The 22,535-nt window shown below is 50.1% G+C and overlaps 2 protein-coding genes across 2 annotated transcripts in view; one reads left to right on the plus strand and one right to left on the minus strand.

Annotated features, from left to right (window-relative positions):
- Window positions 1-22,535, minus strand: part of LOC123749468 (uncharacterized) — a gene marked incomplete in the record, with an annotated part of 443,575 nt that overhangs the window by 93,408 nt on the left and 327,632 nt on the right.
- The window catches only part of LOC138357016 (uncharacterized), a 31,684-nt gene that overhangs the window by 6,509 nt on the left and 2,640 nt on the right, over window positions 1-22,535 (plus strand). Inside the window, exons 2-6 of the mRNA XM_069313550.1 lie at window positions 1,629-1,759; window positions 1,893-2,054; window positions 2,213-2,265; window positions 2,480-2,534; window positions 4,374-4,457. Coding sequence (XP_069169651.1) covers window positions 1,629-1,759; window positions 1,893-2,054; window positions 2,213-2,265; window positions 2,480-2,534; window positions 4,374-4,457 — 485 coding nt within the window. The remainder of the gene's footprint in view (window positions 1-1,628; window positions 1,760-1,892; window positions 2,055-2,212; window positions 2,266-2,479; window positions 2,535-4,373; window positions 4,458-22,535) is intronic.

A 22,535-nucleotide genomic window follows, 5' to 3' on the forward strand; every position in this document is an offset into this window, starting at 1 on the left:
TTCTCGTGACTCATCCAAACTCAACTCCTTCTCCAGCTTAACCTTTAAGACAGGAATAAACGAGACCACGGGCTAAGATTGATGAAGTATTTACGTGTCCCCCCCTTACGAAACCCGTGCATCTTTTTCCTGGGTCATGGCGCCTAAAGTATTCATTAAACAACTTATGAGCCTCGAAGCTTCTCATAACCAATGTTTTGACTGTGAAAGACAACCCCCCCTTTTATGCGCTTCGGAGCTCATTAACCTTCCAAATAAATGTCAACTAACCCGCCACAATTGGGGAAAGATATACAGGTTTCGTAAGGAAAAAACTGAAGACTGAGACCACGGTCTTCCCAGCCGCCAAGCGAGGGTATTACAAGTCAATGTTAATCATTAATCGTGTTTTTTTATTAATTTATTTATTTTGCTGTTAAGAATATTTTAAGTAAAGAATAGCAGGAAGAACGTGCGATTATTGGAAGTGTTTAGCGGGGTAAGCCTCGCTGTCTTAGTCACTCGGGAGCCCAATAGAGAGTCGATAGTGATGGCGTCGTTGGAGGAGCCGGGATCTCTTATTCAGTGGGTGTCGAACCCGTGGTTGGTGCTTCTGTTGGGGGGCTTTACGTGTGTGTCGGGCTGAACCACACCTCACTAACTGAGACTCCGCTCGCTCACACTGTCACTCACTCACTCACTCACTCACACACACACACACACACACACACACACACACACACACACACACACACACACACACACACACACACACTCACTCACTCACTCACTCAAGCGTTGAAGCAGGAAGCAAGATTAATTTTGCAGACATAAAAGTGTGCCACTCTTTTTTCTCTCTCTGCCCTTCGACCCAAACAAATAAAAGTCCAACTATTAATAAAACTTCAGAACAGCGAAGCTAAAGTACTGAGCTGCAGTTTATGACATTCGTGAGACGCAAAAAAAAAAGTAATGGGGGTCAAGAGCCATTAAAACTCTGATAAAACAAAAGTCATATCGGGTAAAAATTCAGCTTTTTTTTCAAAAAAAAAAAAAAAAAAAAAACTGATTCGATCTTTTTAATAGCAGGTCACTTGCTGTGTTATCAGTAAACATCGGAAGGTTAATAGTAAACTTTTAGGTAAACTCGGATATTGAGGAGTTTACGTATAGGGTCAAGAGAGAAGGAATTAAAGGCTATGATAAATAATTATTAATTTTTTTTTTCGTTTGATTTAGGGAAAATAAATGATTTTGGTGGGATATTTCGTAGTATTTATAGGGCGAAATAGTTTGACTTACTTCGTAAAAGATAAAAACTTCGTAATAGATAAAAATTTCGTGATAAGAACTGAAATAGACAAAATATTTTATTCGCAATTGTTCATTTCTTCGTTCTTTGTTCTCTGGTGGAGAGGGTCCCCTCTTTTATCTCAGGTATTGTGGGCCCTCTTTTATCTCAGGTATTGAGGGCCCCTCTTTTACCTCAGGTATTGTGGGCCATTCTTTTACCTCAGGTATTGAGGGCCTCTCTTTTACCTCAGGTATTGAGGCCCCCTCTTTTACCTCAGGTATTGTGGGCCCTCTTTTACCTCAGGTATTGTGGGCCCTCTTTTACCTCAGGTATTGTGGGCCCTCTTTTACCTCAGGTATTGTGGGCCCGCTTTTACCTCAGTTATTGAGGGCCCTCTTTTACCTCGGGTATTGTGGGCCCTCTTTTACCTCAGGTATTGTGGGCCCTCTTTTACCTCAGGTATTATGGGCCATTCTTTTACCTCAGGTATTGAGGGCCCTCTTTTACCTCTGGTATTGAGGGCCCCTCTTTTACCTCAGGTTGAAGGGGCCCCTCTTTTACGTCACGTTGAAGAGGTCCTCTTTTACCTCAGGTATTGTGGGGCCCTCTTTTACCTCAGGTATTGAGGGCTCCTCTTTTACCTCAGGTATTGTGGGACCCTCTTTTACCTCAGGTATTGAGGGCTCCTCTTTTACCTCAGGTATTGAGGGCTCCTCTTTTACCTCAGGTATTGAGGGACCCTCTTTTACCTCAGGTATTGAGGGCCCCTCTTTTACCTCAGGTATTGTGGGCCCTCTTTTACCTCAGGTATTGTGGGCCCTCTTTTACCTCAGGTATTGTGGGCCCTCTTTTACCTCAGGTATTGAGGGCCCCTCTTTTACCTCAGGTATTGAGGGCCCTCTTTTACCTCAGGTATTGAGGGCCCCTCTTTTACCTCAGGTATTGAGGGCCCTCTTTTACCTCAGGCATTGAGGGCCCCTCTTTTACCTCAGGTATTGAGGGCCCTCTTTTACCTCTGGTATTGAGGGCCCCTCTTTTACCTCAGGTTGAAGGGGCCCCTCTTTTACCTCAGGTTGAAGGGGCCCCTCTTTTACGTCACGTTGAAGAGGCCCTCTTTTACCTCAGGTATTGTGGGGCCCTCTTTTACCTCAGGTATTGAGGGCCCCTATTTTACCTCAGGTATTGAGGGCCCCTCTTTTACCTCAGGTATTGTGGGCCCCTATTTTACCTCAGGTTGAAGGGGCCCTCATGAATCTCAGGGGTAAGGGGCCCTCATGAATCTCAGGGGTAAGGGGCCCTCATGAATCTCAGGGGTAAGGGGCCCTCATGAATCTCAGGGGTAAGGGGCCATCATAAACCCCAGATGGAATTCAGTCCCAATACAAGAAATAGTTTTTTTTCGAAATCTTTTTCACTATCGCCATCAGAGGCATCGAACCATTTCCATATTTCCGTATCTGGATCAAGCATGTTGTTGGTTGAAGTCAGGCTGTATATTGCACCGGAAAGATTGCAACTTTTTCATTCAGCATGTACGAGGTCTTGAGTCACAGTTCCGTGAATTAACGATTTCAGTTTCAATGATTGACGAGTGACCTGAATTTCTAAACTCTTAAGAGTGTCCGGAATTTCTAAAGAGTTTCGGGGTCTCGTTCGCTGCTAATTGTTTGCATTTGGATAAGCTTCGCGATCATTAAGTGTGATTTGGATGATTGTTCGAGTGCAAGTTATTTATTTATGATATGTGTGTGGATTCACAGGCACACGGATGCACACTACACACGCACACACATATACACACACACACACACACACACACACCTAGTGGTTATCTTGGGGTCTGGTAGCTGAGTGGACAGCGCGCAGGACTCTTAATTCTGTGGCGCGGGTTCGATTCCCGGACCCAGGCAGAAACAAATGGGTAAAGTTTCTTTCACCTTGAATTGCCCCTGTTACCTAGCAGTAAATAGATACCTGGGAGTTAGACAGCTGTTACGGGCTGTTTCCCGTGTGTGTGTGTGTGTGTCAGAAAAGCCGGGTCCAAGAGCTTAAGCTCGACCCTGCAGGCAAAAATAGGTGAGTACACACATACACACACCAGTCCTCGCAGCCGAGTGGACATCACTCTGGGGGGGGAGGTCCTTAGGGGCCTGGGTTCGATCCCCCTATGAGGCAGAAACAAATGGGTAGAATTTCTTTCACCTGATGCGCCTCTTCACCTTGCAATAAATAGGAGAGTTCGACAGCTGCTACAGGCTGTATCCTGGTAATGTGTGTGTGTGAGAGAGAGAGAGAGAGAGAGAGAGAGAGAGAGAGAGAGAGAGAGAGAGAGAGAGAGAGAGAGAGAGAGAGAGAGAGAGAGAGAGAGAGAGAGAGAGAGAGACGCAGTAGACAAGATAGAAGCAAAAATAGGTCGAGAATCAGTACATTAGGGAACTAATGGTTAGAAAGGCGGAGGTTTAATTACTAATTATTAAACATCTTTATTGACCTTATAAATCACTATACTTATATAACGGTAACCCTACACATCGCAAACCTTATATATCACTAACCTCATTCACTAGTAGCCTAATACCTTCTCCAGGCAGGAGAAGATAAATACTCAACTACTCAACTCTAAATCTATCGCTGCCCCCCCCCCCCCACTGTCTCCACATCAATCCCCAATCTGAAATTCTTCCATTTTAGAAACTCCAATCCCAACTGACACGATCACCCCCGTCCACATTAGAAATTGATCAGCGTTACAAAGTTCTATATCTAATACTTTGTGTGAAATATATATTATATATAATATATAATATTATATATAATAATATATAATTATTAAGGTTACAAGACATACAAGACAAATGCCTAAAGGTTATGGATCTCTTGAAGCTCCTTTGCTTAAATTATTTATTAATTATTAATATATAATATAATATATAATAATATAATATATAATATTATACATCTAATACTTTGAATTATGCACTGCGAGCTCTGTTATGACAGTGTAATGGATCAACTATTCTATCCTTAGATTGAATCATTTCAGTAGGGGAAAAGTGGATCCTTTTAAAGTATTTTAAAGTGATTAAGTTGATGTTTTTAGATTCAGCTACTGGGAACACAAAGTTGCAAGTAGCACGGGCTATGGTGAGCCCGCAGTGGACTTACCCGGCACAGGCGAGGCTGGGTAAGGATTTTGCTAACCCCAGGTTAGGAAAATTTGGTAGGTGCCTTGTGAGAAGTATTCTACCCATCTGACTGGAGGCAGGAGTCAAGGGAAGGAAATAAATTAAGCAAAGATCAGTAAATTAAGACTAGAAGAGAATGAAAGTAGAGGGCAAGAATCTTGTGGAAACAAAATAAGATGTCGACATTATGGAAGTCGTAAGGAGTCACTTGAGTTGCGAGAGTCGTCGAGGATAGATGTACGTCGGTGCCCTACTGGGAGGAAAGAAGATTATAGTTCTTGGTTAAGAGTTTGAGTGAAGGCTACAGTGTACAACGTGTGAGGAAGCTGCTGAATACGTCGTACGACATTTATCTGTGATCGTGAACGATATTAGGGGCGGCCTGAAGCCTATGACCCATGTGGACCCTACTGTGAGGTATCCGTTGAGTGGAGGAAACTGAGCAGGTGTTTCTGTGTGAAACCTGCCAGGCGACCTCATGCACTCATGTCAGGACTGTGAGAAGCATTTAGAGACAGTTCAAGAGGATTGGTGGACGATCAAGAGTAGCACCATTTTGGAGCACCAGTGGCCAAGTGTCATCGCATGGAGCCGGTCGGCCGAGCGGACAGCACGCTGGACTTGTGATCCTGTGGTCCCGGGTTCGATCTCGGGCGCCGGCGAGAAACAATGGGCAGAGTTTCTTTCACCCTATGCCCCTGTTACCTAGCAGTAAAATAGGTACCTGGGTGTTAGTCAGCTGTCACGGGCTGCTTCCTGGGGGTGGAGGCCTGGTCGAGGACCGGGCCGCGGGGACACTAAAGCCCCGAAATCATCTCAAGATAGCATCATCATTTCTGTGGTAAACACAATTATATGCACGATTGCTTATAATTGCTTGATCGTGTGTCCAGTGATCGGTGAGAACATTAGTGGATACATGTTAGCGATTTTATGAAGACAATGAGAGTATATTATGAGTTTGAGACGATTGGACATGATAGGGGCAAGAGCGACACGTACTTGCTCACCGGAGGTCAGTGAAGGACTGAGGGACGGAGCTGCAGCCGCCCTGTCAGAGGAGAAATTCAATGTGGACTCGTCCAAAAATGGGGGAGTAACCCACCACGGCAGAGCCGACGTGCCGAAGGGGATGTCGGAAAGAGGAACATATTTGTGAATATATGTTATTAATATTTTATTAGGAAAATATGTTATTATGGTATGGAACTAGAATTACAGGTTTGTGTGGGGGAGAAGTTCGTGAAGGAGCTTCGTGTCTGGTGAAGATTCTGTGGGAGTAGAATTTCAGGTGTGGAGTAGAACTTCAAGTGTGAAGTAGAACTTCAAATATAGAGTGGAACTCCAGGGATAAAATTGAATTTCAAGTGGAGCTGCACGTCGTTTGGTGAAGCTACATGGAGGAACTTCACAGGCATTAAGTGGGACTTCAAGTAGCAGTATATATTGAAGAAACTGCAGGATTACCTGTCTGGTTTGAGGACCCAGAGACAGATGTCGGTCGTGGAGGGCCTCAGGAAGCAGAACAGAGAAGTGTATGGACACCATATTATGTATGAGGGAGTGCTTGAGTGCATATTACGTATGAGGGAGTGCTTGAGTGCATATTATGTATGAGGGAGTGCTTGAGTGCATATTATGTATGAGGGAGTGCTTGAGTGCATATTATGTATGAGGGAGTGCTTGAGTGCATATTATGTATGAGGGAGTGCTTGAGTGCATATTATATATGAGGGAGTTCTTGAGTGCATATTATGTATGAGGGAGTGCTTGAGTGCATATTATGTATGAGGGAGTGCTTGAGTGCATATTATGTATGAGGGAGTGCTTGAGTGCATATTATGTATGAGGGAGTTCTTGAGTGCATATTATATATGAGGGAGTGCTTGAGTGCATATTATGTATGAGGGAGTGCTTGAGTGCATATTATATATGAGGGAGTTCTTGAGTGCATATTATGTATGAGGGAGTGCTTGAGTGCATATTATGTATGAAGGAGTGCTTGAGTGCATATTATGTATGAGGGAGTTCTTGAGTGCATATTATGTATGAGGGAGTGTTTGAGTGCATATTATGTATGAGGGAGTGCTTGAGTGCATATTATGTATGAGGGAGTGCTTGAGTGCATATTATGTATGAGGGAGTGCTTGAGTGCATATTATGTATGAGGGAGAGCTTGAGTGCATATTATGTATGAGGGAGTGCTTGAGTGCATATTATGTATGAAGGAGTGCTTGAGTGCATATTATGTATGAGGGAGTTCTTGAGTGCATATTATGTATGAGGGAGTGTTTGAGTGCATATTATGTATGAGGGAGTGCTTGAGTGCATATTATGTATGAGGGAGTGCTTGAGTGCATATTATGTATGAGGGAGAGCTTGAGTGCATATTATGTATGAGGGAGTGCTTGAGTGCATATTATGTATGAGGGAGTGCTTGAGTGCATATGGCGTGAGTGACGCCATGTAAGGCGAGAAAGTTACGTATTTCTTGTTGAAGATATTTTTTGTATAAGTTAGTTATTCAACCCCAAGTAGTTATAGGACAAGATATTTGGGCGAGAATTGATCAGCAGCCAAGTGCAGTTTATTTGATGAATATATTGGTGTGTTACCGGTGTACTCACTTAGTTGTGCTTGCGGGGGGGTTGAGCTCTGGCTCTTTGGTCCCGCCTCTCAACCGTCGTAGTTGATCCTATGGTGCTGTACAGCAATATTATATATATTCATGCTGTGTATTTTCGTATAATGTCTGTCTGTAGACAACTGATTTTTTGCTCTTGTCCTAGTGAGGATTTCAAGGAAAAGAGAGAGAGACATGCGGCTGCAAATTGGTTGACAGTAACATCATGAACGAGCATTAGATCATGCCAAAAATAGAGTGTGGGGGGGAGTCACGGCGGCTCGAGTGGGTGTGTGTATTCATGACCAGTAGGCTAAATAGGAACCGCTTCCCGAAGTAAAGGTGACGTTGAACCCTTCTTCGTGATACGACGATTTCAGGGCGATCCTTCAATATGCACACCAGTGTCCATTATTGGTTGATTGACAACAGCAGCGGCAGCAGCAGCAGTAAGTAGTAGTTGATGTGGTTAATCTTATATGATCAGGGAAGTGGTGGAGGGTCTTTGTTCGTTAGAAGATAAATTCAGTTCAGTTATTAAAAAAAAACCTACCACTTATAATGGTTACTATACTTATAAACACCATTATAAGAAAAACAACTTCACAAAATATATCTACGTATGTGGATAGTTTCTCTAACTGCATATTATCATCATATTGGTCAACCTTTCTTCAAAATATATATATATATATATATATATATATATATATATATATATATATATATATATATATATATATACATTGCTTGTTCAAGTGATCTGGGAGTATATATATATATATATATATATATATATATATATATATATATATATATATATATATATATATATATATATATATATATATATACCCACACCGAAAGAACTTAAATTCAATTCTATTCTTCCGACGATCTCCACATAAACGCAGATTTAAGCGGGTCATACTTATTTCAACATACGTGACCTTCAAGAGGACTTTGCAAACAGGTTGCCAACTTTGCTATGCATGTGAGTACTGCAATTTAGACGAGTAAATATATACATCTGCTGCCAACCGGTGTTCACTTGTCCACACTCCCACGCCACATAATGTTGACCTTCTGAACGCAATGATGTAATATTCTACTGAGAGAGCAAGGAAGAGAATTTAGATCATCTGTTCTTACCTCTTATTCCTTGTCCTCTTTCTTTTCCTGGCTCTTCTGTCCACTGTCTTATATCGCCTTACCTGCCATCCTATTGCCTTTCTTCCTCCGGTTCCCTCCTCTTCCATATCCTCCATTCATTCCACATCTTCCACACCCGCGGTGGAAACTAGGAAAATAAATTTCAGAGTATCAGAACCTAAACTAAATATTAAAATATATATATATTAGTATATTTTGGTAACAGTCTTTCTTGTAAACATATGTTGTTAGGTATGACTGAAAAGGTAAGATAAATAATTCTAACACGAATTCTCTCAATATTTCTTATGTTTCTTTTCAATGTCGATGGTAACTGAAAAATTAATTCCCCAAAATTCATTTTTATTTCTATATTGACGCGACGCCTGAACGCGTTTCGTAATAACTTATTACATTTACAAAGACTTTTGTTTACACACACAACTGTAACCTGTAAACACGCTAATCCGTCATACTTGTACTCGCATTTGGGTGAGGTGATATAGTACAACAGTTTTGGATGAGGTGAACAAACTTGTGACAAACACAAGTCAAAACACGAAACTATGGGTATTAATTGGATATGAGAACATAAGAATGGAAGTAACTGCAGAAGGCCTATTGGCCCATACTTCCTCTTGATGCTTCTATATTGGTTCGGAGTCTTAAAGTGGGTAGAATATAGTTGTGCATTAATTGGCTGTTGATTGCTGGTGTTGACTTTTTGATGTGTAGTGCCTCGCAGATGTCGAGCCTCCTTCTATCGCTGTATCTATCGATGATTTCTGTGTTTGTTAACATATCTCTGGTGATGATCTGGTTGTGAGAGGAGATTATATGTTCCTTTATGGAGCCCTGTTGTTTATGCATTGTTAATCGCCTGGAAAGAGACGTTGTTGTCTTGCCTATATACTGAGTTCTTTGGGGCTTACAGTCCCTAAGTGGGCAATTGAAGGCATAGACGATGTTGGTTTCCGTCAAGGCATTTTGCTTTGTGTCTGGAGAGTTTTTCATGAGTAGATTGGCCGTTTTTTTTTGGTTTTATAGTAAATCGTCAATTGCATTTTCTGATTTTTGTCTGTAGGGATAACGTTCCTATCAACAATATCTTTCAGGACCCTTTCCTCCGTTTTATGAGCTGTCGAAAAGAAATTCCTCTAAAATAGTGTAATAGGGGGAACATGTGTCGTGTTAGTTGACTCTTCAGAGGTTGCATGGTGTTTTACCTTTCTTTTTATGATGTCTTCAACATAACCGTTAGAGAAGCCGTTGTTGACCAGGACCTGCCTTACCCTACAGAGTTCCTCATCGACTTGCTTCCATCCTGAGCTGTGGCTGAGAGCACGGTCCACATAAGCGTTGACAACACTCCTCTTGTACCTGTCTGGGCAGTCACTGTTGGCACTGAGGCACATTCCTATGTGCCTCAATGCCAGTAGTGTCTGGTAGCTGAATGAACAGCACGCGGGACTCGTAATTTTGTGGCCATGGTTCGATTCCCAGACCAGGCAGAAACAAACGGTCAAAGTTTCTTTCACCCTGAATGCTCCCTGTTACCTAGCAGTAAATAGGTACCTGGGAGTTAGACAGATGTTACGGGATGCTTCCTGTACTCACCTATTATACACCTTCCTATTACTCACCTGTGTGTGTGTGTGTGAGTGTGTGTGTATTCACCTAGCTGTGTTTGCGGGGGTTGAGCTTTGCTCTTTCGGCCCGCCTCTCAACTGTCAATCAACTGTTTACTAACTACTTTTTTTTTTTTTTTTTTCCCCGCACCACACACACACACACCCCAGGAAGCAGCCCGTGACAGCTGACTAACTCCCAGGAACCTATTTACTGCTAGGTAACAGGGGCATTCAGGGTGAAAGAAACTTTGCCCATATGTTTCTGCCTCGTGCGGGAATCGAACCCGCGCCACAGAATTACGAATCCTGCGCGCTATCCACCAGGCTACGAGGCCCCTCACGAGGAGGCCCTTACGAGGAGGATGTGTGTGTGTGTGTGTGTGTGTGTTTGTGTGTGTTCGTGTGTGTGTGTGTGTGTGTGAAAAAAAATCGTTAGTAATTAGTAGCAGTTGATTGACTGACAGTTGAGAGGCGGACCGAAAGAGCAGAGCTCAACCCCCGCAAGCACAACTAGGTGAGTACACAGAGTCAGGGGCGAGAAGTGGGACTGGCGAACAGTAACGAGTGGAGTTCCTCAAGGGTCGGTGCTGGGACCAGTTCTATTTCTAACATACATGAACGACATGTCTACAGGAGGTAGGTCCTACATGTCGATGTTTGCAGATGACGCAAAATTAATGAGACGAGATGTGACAGAGGAGGATTTGCAGAATTCTCCATGAGTTCTTGAACAAGTTGCAGAGATGATCGGAGAAATGGCTACTAGAGTTAAACACGAGCAAGTGTAACGTTAAGGAAATGGGACTAGGTGACAGGAGACCAAAGGGACAGTACACAAATAAAAGAAACTACTTACCTAACCTAACCTAACCTAACCTAACCTAACCTAACCTTACCTGTGGCGATTCGAGAAAGAGACCTGGGTGTGGACGTAACACCTAATCTATCTCCTGAGGCACATATAAATAGGATAACAACAGCAGCGTACTCTACACTGGCAAAAGTTAGAACATCATTCAGAGGCCTAAGTGAGGAGGCATTTAGAACACTTTTTACCCTGCCTACGTGAGACCAGTTTCAGAATATGCCTCTCCATCATGAAGAGGAGAAACACATGAAGGAACTGGAAAAGGTTAACAAGTTTGTGACGTGGTTCGTCCCAGAATTACGAGGGATGGGGTATGAAGAGCGACTGAAGGAGCTGAACCTGTCGACGCTAAAATAAAAAAAAAAAAAAAGAGTGAGCGGGAAGATATGATATAGATGTCAAAAATACTTATGAGGATTGACAAAGCGAAAACAGATGAAAAGTTCACACTGAATACCTATAGAACAAGGGGGACATGGGTGGAAGCTGGAAACTCAGATGAGTCACAGAGATGTTAGAAAATTTTCATTTAGCGTGAGAGTAGTGGAGAAATGGAATGAACTAAAGAAGTAGGTTATAGAAGCAAACTCTATTCATAAATTTAAAAGTAGATAAGATAGGGAAATAAGACAGGAATCATTGCTTTAAGCAACCGGAGGCTAGAAAGACGGGATTCAAGAGCCAATGCTCGATCCTGCAGGAACAATTAAGTGAGTGCTCATATCTATCATAAAGTAGATATAATAGAGCCAAATAGGCTCAGGAACCGCTACACTAGATAATTGACGGTTGAAAGGCGGGACCCAAGAGTCGAAACTCATCCCCCGCAAGCACAACAAGGTGAGCTCACTCGTGCACAGATTATCAAGGAAGAGAGGACACAGGACGAGGGGGACACAAATAGATATTGGATAATCGGATTAGCCAGAGAAACATAAGTAGAAATTGGTGTCGCTTTGAGGGTAGTGAGTTCCCCCTCACCACCTTCCCTCTCCCTCACCACCATCCCTCTCCCTCACCACCTTCCCTCTCCCTCTCTACCTTCCCTCTCCCTCACCACCTTCCCTCTCCCTCACCACCTTCCCTCTCCCTCACCACCTTCCCTCTCCCTCAGTACCTTCCCTCTCCCTCTCCACCTTCCCTCTCCCTCAGTACCTTCCCTCTCCCTCTCCACCTTCCCTCTCCCTCAGTACCTTCCCTCTCCCTCTCTACCTTCCCTCTCCCTCACCACCTTCCCTCTCCCTCAGTACCTTCCCTCTCCCTCTCCACCTTCCCTCTCCCTCACCACCATCCCTCTCCCTCACCACCTTCCCTCTCCCTCACCACCTTCCCTCTCCCTCACCACCTTCCCTCTCCCTCACCACCTTCCCTCTCCCTCAGTACCTTCCCTCTCCCTCTCCACCTTCCCTCTCCCTCAGTACCTTCCTTCTACCTCTCTACCTTCCCTCTCCCTCACCACCTTCCCTCTCCCTCAGTACCTTCCCTCTCCCTCTCCACCTTCCCTCTCCCTCACCACCTTCCCTCTCCCTCACCACCTTCCCTCTCCCTCACCACCTTCCCTCTCCCTCACCACCTTCCCTCTCCCTCACCACCATCCCTCTCCCTCACCACCTTCCCTCTCCCTCTCTACCTTCCCTCTCCCTCACCACCTTCCCTCTCGCTCACCACCTTCCCTCTCCCTCACCACCTTCCCTTTCCCTCACCACCTTCCCTCTCCCTCACCACCTTCCCTCTCCCTCAGTACCTTCCCTCTCCCTCTCCACCTTCCCTTTCCCTCACCACCTTCCCTCTCCCTCTCTACCTTCCCTCTCCCTCACCACCTTCCCTCTCCCTCACCACCTTCCCTCTCCCTCACCACCTTCCCTCTCCCTCACCACCTTCCCTCTCCCTCACCACCTTCCCTCTCCCTCACCACCTTCCCTCTCCCTCTCCACCTTCCCTCTCCCTCACCACCTTCCCTCTCCCTCACCACCTTCCCTCTCCCTCTCCACCTTCCCTCTCCCTCAGTACCTTCCCTCTCCCTCACCACCTTCCCTCTCCCTCACCACCTTCCCTCTCCCTCACCACCTTCCCTCTCCCTCTCCACCTTCCCTCTCCCTCAGTACCTTCCCTCTCCTTCACCACCTTCCCTCTCCCTCACCACCTTCCCTCTCCCTCTCTACCTTCCCTCTCCCTCACCACCTTCCCTCTCCCTCACCACCTTCCCTCTCCCTCACCACCTTCCCTCTCCCTCAGTACCTTCCCTCTCCCTCTCCACCTTCCCTCTCCCTCTCCACCTTCCCTCTCCCTCTCCACCTTCCCTCTCCCTCTCCACCTTCCCTCTCCCTCAGTACCTTCCCTCTCCCTCAGTACCTTCCCTCTCCCTCACCACCTTCCCTCTCCCTCACCACCTTCCCTCTCCCTCACCACCTTCCCTCTCCCTCACCACCTTCCCTCTCCCTCACCACCTTCCCTCTCCCTCACCACCTTCCCTCTCCCTCTCCACCTTCCCTCTCCCTCTCTACCTTCCCTCTCCCTCACCACCTTCCCTCTCCCTCACCACCTTCCCTCTCCCTCTCCATCTTCCCTCTCCCTCAGTACCTTCCCTCTCCCTCACCACCTTCCCTCTCCCTCTCCACCTTCCCTCTCCCTCTCCACCTTCCCTCTCCCTCACCACCTTCCCTCTCCCTCACCACCTTCCCTCTCCCTCACCACCTTCCCTCTCCCTCTCTACCTTCCCTCTCCCTCACCACCTTCCCTCTCCCTCAGTACCTTCCCTCTCCCTCTCCACCTTCCCTTTCCCTCACCACCTTCCCTCTCCCTCTCTACCTTCCCTCTCCCTCACCACCTTCCCTCTCCCTCACCACCTACCCTCTCCCTCACCACCTTCCCTCTCCCTCACCACCTTCCCTCTCCCTCACCACCTTCCCTCTCCCTCACCACCTTCCCTCTCCCTCACCACCTTCCCTCTCCCTCTCCACCTTCCCTCTCCCTCACCACCTTCCCTCTCCCTCACCACCTTCCCTCTCCCTCTCCACCTTCCCTCTCCCTCAGTACCTTCCATCTCCCTCACCACCTTCCCTCTCCCTCACCACCTTCCCTCTCCCTCACCACCTTCCCTCTCCCTCTCCACCTTCCCTCTCCCTCAGTACCTTCCCTCTCCTTCACCACCTTCCCTCTCCCTCACCACCTTCCCTCTCCCTCTCTACCTTCCCTCTCCCTCACAACCTTCCCTCTCCCTCACCACCTTCCCTCTCCCTCACCACCTTCCCTCTCCCTCAGTACCTTCCCTCTCCCTCTCCACCTTCCCTCTCCCTCTCCACCTTCCCTCTCCCTCAGTACCTTCCCTCTCCCTCACCACCTTCCCTCTCCCTCACCACCTTCCCTCTCCCTCACCACCTTCCCTCTCCCTCACCACCTTCCCTCTCCCTCACCACCTTCCCTCTCCCTCACCACCTTCCCTCTCCCTCACCACCTTCCCTCTCCCTCTCCACCTTCCCTCTCCCTCTCTACCTTCCCTCTCCCTCACCACCTTCCCTCTCCCTCACCACCTTCCCTCTCCCTCTCCATCTTCCCTCTCCCTCAGTACCTTCCCTCTCCCTCACCACCTTCCCTCTCCCTCTCCACCTTCCCTCTCCCTCACCACCTTCCCTCTCCCTCACCACCTTCCCTCTCCCTCACCACCTTCCCTCTCCCTCTCTACCTTCCCTCTCCCTCACCACCTTCCCTCTCCCTCTCCACCTTCCCTCTCCCTCTCCACCTTCCCTCTCCCTCAGTACCTTCCCTCTCCCTCTCCACCTTCCCTCTCCCTCAGTACCTTCCCTCTCCCTCACCACCTTCCCTCTCCCTCACCACCTTCCCTCTCCCTCACCACCATCCCTCTCCCTCACCACCTTCCCTCTCCCTCACCACCTTCCCTCTCCCTCACCACCATCCCTCTCCCTCAGTACCTTCCCTCTCCCTCTCCACCTTCCCTCTCCCTCAGTACCTTCCCTCTCCCTCAGTACCTTCCCTCTCCCTCTCCACCTTCCCTCTCCCTCAGTACCTTCCCTCTCCCTCAGTACCTTCCCTCTCTCTCAGTACCTTCCCTCTCCCTCTCCACCTTCCCTCTCCCTCAGTACCTTCCCTCTCCCTCACCACCTTCCCTCTCCCTCACCACCATCCCTCTCCCTCAGTACCTTCCCTCTCCCTCACAACCTTCCCTCTCCCTCACCACCTTCCCTCTCCACCTTCCCTCTCCCTCAGTACCTTCCCTCTCCCTCAGTACCTTCCCTCTCCCTCACCACCTTCCCTCTCCCTCACCACCTTCCCTCTCCCTCAGTACCTTCCCTCTCCCTCAGTACCTTCCCTCTCCCTCTCCACCTTCCCTCTCCCTCAGTACCTTCCCTCTCCCTCAGTACCTTCCCTCTCCCTCTCCACCTTCCCTCTCCCTCACCACCTTCCCTCTCCCTCACCACCTTCCCTCTCCCTCACCACCTTCCCTCTCCCTCAGTACCTTCCCTCTCCCTCAGTACCTTCCCTCTCCCTCACCACCTTCCCTCTCCCTCACCACCTTCCCTCTCCCTCACCACCTTCCCTCTCCCTCACCACCTTCCCTCTCCCTCACCACCTTCCCTCTCCCTCAGTACCTTCCCTCTCCCTCAGTACCTTCCCTCTCCCTCACCACCTTCCCTCTCCCTCACCACCTTCCCTCTCCCTCACCACCTTCCCTCTCCCTCACCACCTTCCCTCTCCCTCACCACCTTCCCTCTCCCTCACCACCTTCCCTCTCCCTCACCACCTTCCCTCTCCCTCAGTACCTTCCCTCTCCCTCTCCACCTTCCCTCTCCCTCAGTACCTTCCCTCTCCCTCAGTACCTTCCCTCTCCCTCACCACCTTCCCTCTCCCTCAGTACCTTCCCTCTCCCTCACCACCTTCCCTCTCCCACACCACCTTCCCTCTCCCTCACCACCATCCCTCTCCCTCTCCACCTTCCCTCTCCCTCACCACCTTCCCTCTCCCTCACCACCATCCCTCTCCCTCTCCACCTTCCCTCTCCCTCACCACCATCCCTCTCCCTCTCCACCTTCCCTCTCCCTCACCACCTTCCCTCTCCCTCACCACCATCCCTCTCCCTCTCCACCTTCCCTCTCCCTCACCACCTTCCCTCTCCCTCACCACCATCCCTCTCCCTCTCCACCTTCCCTCTCCCTCAACACCTTCCCTCTCCCTCACCACTTTCCCTCTCTCTCACCACTTTCCCTCTCCCTCTCCACCATCCCTCTCCCTCTCCACCTTCCCTCTCCCTCACCATCTTCCCTCTCCCTCAACACCTTCCCTCTCCCTCACCATCTTCCCTCTCCCTCACCACCATCCCTCTCCCTCACTATCTTCCCTCTCCCTCACCATCTTCCCTCTCCCTCACTATTTTCCCTCTCCCTCACCACCATCCCTCTCCCTCACCACCTTCCCTCTCCCTCACCACCATACCTCTCCCCCTTTACACCATGTCCTCACCCACTACACCCTACCCTCCCCCACAACACCCTACCCTCCCCCACAACACCCTACCCTCCCCCACAACACTCTACCCTCCCCCACAACACCCTACCCTCCCCCACAACACCCTACCCTCCCCCACAACACCCTACCCGCCCCCACAACACCCTACCCTCCCCACAACACCCTACCCTCCCCCACAACACTCTACCCTCCCCCACAACACCCTACCCTCCCCCACAACACCCTACCCTCCCCCCACTACACCCTACTCTCCCCCACAACACTCTACCCTCCCCCACAACACCCTACCCTCCCCCACAACACCCTACCCTCCCCCACTACACCCTTCCCTCCCCCACAACACCCTACCCTCCACCACAACACCCTACCCTCCCCCACAACACCCTACCCTTCCCCACAACACCCTACCCTCCCCCACAACACCCTACCCTCCACCACTACACCCTACCCTCCACCACAACACCCTACCCTCCCCCACTACACCCTACCCTCCCCCACAACACCCTACCCTCCCCCACAACACCCTACCCTCCCCCACAACACCCTACCCTCCCCCACAACACCCTACCCTCCCCCACAACACCCTACCCTCCCCCACTACACCCTACCCGCCCCCACAACACCCTACCCTCCCCCACAACACCCTACCCTCCCCCCACTACACCCTACCCTCCCCCACAACACCCTACCCTCCCCCACAACACCCTACCCTCCCCCACAACACCCTACCCTCCCCCACTACACCCTACCCGCCCCCACAACACCCTACCCTCCCCCACAACACCCTACCCTCCCCCCACAACACCCTACCCTCCCCCACAACACCCTTCCCTCCACCACTACACCCTACCCTACCGCACAACACCCTTCTCTCCACCACTACACCCTACCCTCCCCCACTACACCCTACCCTCCCCCACAACACCCTTCCCTCCACCACAACACCCTACCCTCCCCCACAACACCCTACCCTCCCCACAACACTCTACCCTCCCCCACAACACCCTACCCTCCCCCACAACACCCTACCCTCCCCCATAACACCCTACCCTCCCCCACAACACCCTACCCGCCCCCACAACACCCTACCCTCCCCCACAACACCCTACCCTCTCCCACAACACCCTACCCTCCACCACAACACCCTACCCTCCCCCACAACACCCTACCCGCCCCCACAACACCCTACCCTCCCCCACAACACCCTACCCTCCACCACAACACCCTACCCTCCCCCACAACACCCTACCCTCCCCCACAACACTCTACCCTCCCCCACAACACCCTACCCTCCCCCACAACACCCTACCCTCCCCCACTACACCCTTCCCTCCCCCACAACACCCTACCCGCCCCCACAACACCCTACCCTCCCCCACTACACCCTACCCTCCCCCACAACACCCTACCCTCCCCCACTACACCCTTCCCTCCCCCACAACACCCTACCCGCCCCCACAACACCCTACCCTCCCCCACTACACCCTTCCCTCCCCCACAACACCTTACCCTCCCCCACAACACCCTACCCTCCCCCACTACACCCTTCCCTCCCCCACAACACCCTACCCGCCCCCACAACACCCTACCCTCCCCCACTACACCCTACCCTCCCCCACAACACCCTACCCTCCCCCACAACACCCTACCCTCCCCCACAACACCCTACCCTCCCCCACAACACCCTTCCCTCCCCCACAACACCCTACCCGCCCCCACAACACCCTACCCTCCCCCACTACACCCTACCCTCCCCCACAACTCCCTACCTGCCCCACAACACCCTACCCTCCCCCACAACACCCTACCCTCCCCCACAACACCCTACCCTCCCCCACAACACTCTACCCTCCCCCACTACACCCTTCCCTCCCCCACAACACCCTACCCGCCCCCACAACACCCTACCCTCCCCCACAACACCCTACCCTCCCCCACAACACCCTACCCTCCCTCACAACCCCCTACCCTCCCCCACAACACCCTTCCCTCCCCCACAACACCCTACCCGCCCCCACAACACCCTACCCTCCCCCACTACACCCTACCCTCCCCCACAACACCCTACCCGCCCCCACAACACTCTACCCTCCCCCCAACACCCTACCCTCCCCCCACTACACCCTTCCCTCCCCCACAACACCCTACCCGCCCCCACAACACCCTACCCTCCCCCACAACACCCTACCCTCCCCCACAACACCCTACCCTCCCCCACAACACCCTACCCTCCCCCACAACACCCTACCCGCCCCCACAACACCCTACCCTCCCCCACAACACCCTACCCTCCCCACAACACCCTACCCGCCCCCACAACACCCTACCCTCCCCCACAACACCCTACCCTCCCCCACAACACCCTACCCTCCCCCACAACACCCTATCCGCCCCCACAACACCCTACCCTCCCCCACAACACCCTACCCTCCCCCACAACACCCTACCCGCCCCCACAACACCCTACCCTCCCCCACAACACCCTACCCTCCCCCACAACACCCTACCCTCCCCCACAACACCCTACCCGCCCCCACAACACCCTACCCTCCCCCACAACACCCTACCCTCCCCCACAACACCCTACCCGCCCCCACAACACCCTACCCTCCCCCACAACACCCTACCCTCCCCCACAACACCCTACCCTCCCCCACAACACCCTACCCGCCCCCACAACACCCTACCCTCCCCCACAACACCCTACCCGCCCCCACAACACCCTACCCTCCCCCACAACACCCTACCCTCCCCCACAACACCCTACCCGCCCCCACAACACCCTACCCTCCCCCACAACACCCTACCCTCCCCCACAACACCCTACCCGCCCCCACAACACCCTACCCTCCCCCACAACACCTTACCCTCCCCCACAACACCCTACCCTCCCCCACAACACCCTACCCTCCCCCACAACACCCTACCCTCCCCCACAACACCCTACCCTCCCCCACAACACCCTACCCTCCCCCACAACACCCTACCCTCCCCCACAACACCCTACCCTCCCCCACAACACCCTACCCTCCCCCACAACACCCTACCCTCACCCACAACACCCTACCCTCAAAACAGACGTCTATTTTATATATAACAAGGCCATGACGTTGTATATTGGAATAAATTATAATTTTTTTCTTGATGTAGCCCTCAACAGTGTTGCCGAAAACGATAACTTGAACACACACATGATAACAAAACCTGACTTAATGCTGTTCATTTCCTGTGATGCTGAATGCTATTTTCTTCTCTTAAATATTTATAGACGGTTTTCTGACCTTTTCACAAATAGATAAGCAGATTTAAATCGCTTAAGACACGTTTTAGCCGCGAATCATTATCATCAAATCGTTTTTCTTTGATATAAGATACGTTAAACATTCTCTGGTTACACATATAAGAAGATAACATCATGCTTATATGTTGACCAGACCACACACTAGAAGGTGAAGGGACGACGACGACGTTTCGGTCCGTCCTGGACCGTTCTCAAGTCGATTGTCAACAAAGGTCAACATACTTTAGCCACGTTATTGTGACTCGTCGCCTGCATCATGCTTCTTGAGGTTATCTTGAGGTTATCTTGAGATGATTTCGGGGTTTTAGTGTCCCCGCGGCCCGGTCCTCACCCAGGCCTCCACCCCCAGGAAGCAGCCCGTGACAGCTGACAACCTACCCTATTTACCTATAGGGTACCTCCCAGGTACCTATTTACTGCTAGGTAACAGGGGCATTCAGGGTGAAAGAAACTTTGCCCATTGTTTCTGCCTCGTGCGGGAATCGAACCCGCGCCACAGAATTACGAGTCCTGCGCGCTATCCACCAGGCTTCGAGGCCCCTACAACGAGGCTTATATATTTATATATGACAGGAAGTGATGTGTAAACTTAATTAACACAGTCTAGACATTTTTACCTGCAGTTGTGAAATGTGGGACTTCCATTTTAAGTGTTCAGCATATTTGAGAACAAAATTTGCTGGACTGAAGATGCGAGAGAGCTCCGTGTGAAGGGCGAGAGAGCTCCGTGTGAAGGGCAAGAGAGCTCCGTGTGAAGGGCAAGAGAGCTCCGTGTGAAGGGCGAGAGAGCTCCGTGTGAAGGGCAAGAGAGCTCCGTGTGAAGGGCGAGAGAGCTCCGTGTGAAGGGCGAGAGAGCTCCGTGTGAAGGGCGAGAGAGCTCCGTGTGAAGGGCAAGAGAGCTCCGTGTGAAGGGCGAGAGACTCGAGTTGCTGTACCAGGGGAAAAATGTAATCTAATTTCATGACTAACCTCGCTTCTTGTAGGTCGGAGTTCGATCCCCTACGGTCTATGTGGTGTGGGCCAGTCCTTCTCTTTGTTATTTTCCCAGTTCCTTGTCCTCATGTTCCAGCTCTGTGGCCACATATCCCAGCGCCTTGTCCTCAAGTCCCAGCGCATTGTCCTCATATCCCAGCTCCTTGTCCTAATGTCCCAGCGCCTTGACCTCATATCCCAGTTCCTTGACCTCATATCCCAGCTCCTTGACCTCATATCCCAGCTCCTTGACCTCATATCCCAACTCCTTGACCTCTTATCCCAGCACCCTGTCCTCATATCCCAGCTCCTTGACCTCATATCCCAGCTCCTTGACCTCATATCCCAGCTCCTTGACCTCTTATCCCAGCTCCTTGACCCCATATCCCAACTCCTTGACCTCATATCCCAGCTCCTTGACCTCATATCCCATCTCCTTGACCTCATATCCCAGCTCCTTGACCTGATATCCCAGCTCCTTGAACTGATATCCCAGCTCCTTGACCTCATATCCCAGTCCCTTATCCTATCCCAGCTCCTTGACCTCATATCCCAGCTCCTTGTCCTCGTGGCCCAAAGGGCTCTATAGGTGTATAGGCTTATATAGTGCCTTCCTCGCCTAATCACCTTACCTACCTGCATGAGATTGACCGAATGACAAACACTAAACCACCCCCCCCCCCCTCAAAAAGATGGCGCAGCCCGTTATGAATGAGATCAATATTATTGCTCATAATATTGATCATTGATCCCCCCTCGTAATAATAAAATTAGCATCAGCATAGGGGAGTTCTGTCTGTTCACAAGAACATTTTGTCTGTTCACAAGAACATTTTGTCTGTTCACAAGAACAGACGAAATAACTTGAGAAAAATGACACGTTTAAAGTAGAACGGGTTCAGGGAAGGTTAATAAATTAATACAGTTTGTTGAGAATTGTAATTATAGGGATGTATGGGGGCTTTGTTTATGTCTGAGGGGTTATCTTGAGGTTATCTTGAGATGATTTCGGGGCGTTTTAGTGTCCCCGCGGCCCGGTCCTCGACCAGGCCTCCACCCCCAGGAAGCAGCCCGTGACAGCTGACTAACACCCAGGTACCTATTTTACTGCTAGGTAACAGGGGCATAGGGTGAAAGAAACTCTGCCCATTGTTTCTCGCCGGCGCCTGGGATCGAACCCAGGACCACAGGATCACAAGTCCAGCGTGCTGTCCGCTCGGCCGACCGGCTCCCTACCGGGGTGGGGGGGGGGATAGGGTTTGTTTGTCCACTTGGACTGGTCGGGTCGAATCACTTGGGCTGGACGGGTCGAATTACTTGGACTTGTCGGGTCGAATCACTTGGGCTGGTCGGGCGGAACCACTTGGACTGGTCGGGTCGAATCACTTGGGCTGGTCGGGTCGAACCATTTGAACTGGTCGGGTCGAACCACTTGGACTGGTCGGGTCGAACCACTTGGGCTAGTCGGGCGGAACCACTTGGACTGGACTGGTCGGCGTGAGACGAGATCAGTTCAAGGAAAAACTGAACACAAAATAATAACGAAAGTAATTTCTTGACGACGAATCAAGAAGATTCAAACATTATGAGAACATCTTCGGAGCCTCGAAGATGTCTCGGAGGATATCGAACCACTGACCCCCGTGCCAACTCAAATGCGACAAGTGCCCAAGAACCTGTATTTAATGCAGCCCGTCCTCCAAACAAAGATCCAAAAGTGATTCCATGCACCCGCCAAACCCGCTGTTTATGAATGAAAAGCGGTTTACACACGACTCACAACTGCTGACGTTCCAACATATCCGGAACAAGTGCTTCACTGACGAATTTTGTTCGAATCACAACGCTGTAAATGCTTCACCCACGTACTACAAATACAAATAATCGCCAACAGAACCTAAACACCTAACCTAACCTATGCCTATATATACACAATATGCCAATATATTATAATATTAATTAATACTTGAGAAAATTCCCGTTTTGAATGAACAGCATGTTAAAATTTATGAATGCGTCTGTGGGGTCGACCGCTGGATGTAATGGACT

Source organism: Procambarus clarkii, chromosome 75 (assembly GCF_040958095.1).
Source record: "Procambarus clarkii isolate CNS0578487 chromosome 75, FALCON_Pclarkii_2.0, whole genome shotgun sequence".
In the NCBI taxonomy this organism is placed as follows: Eukaryota; Metazoa; Arthropoda; class Malacostraca; order Decapoda; family Cambaridae; genus Procambarus; species Procambarus clarkii.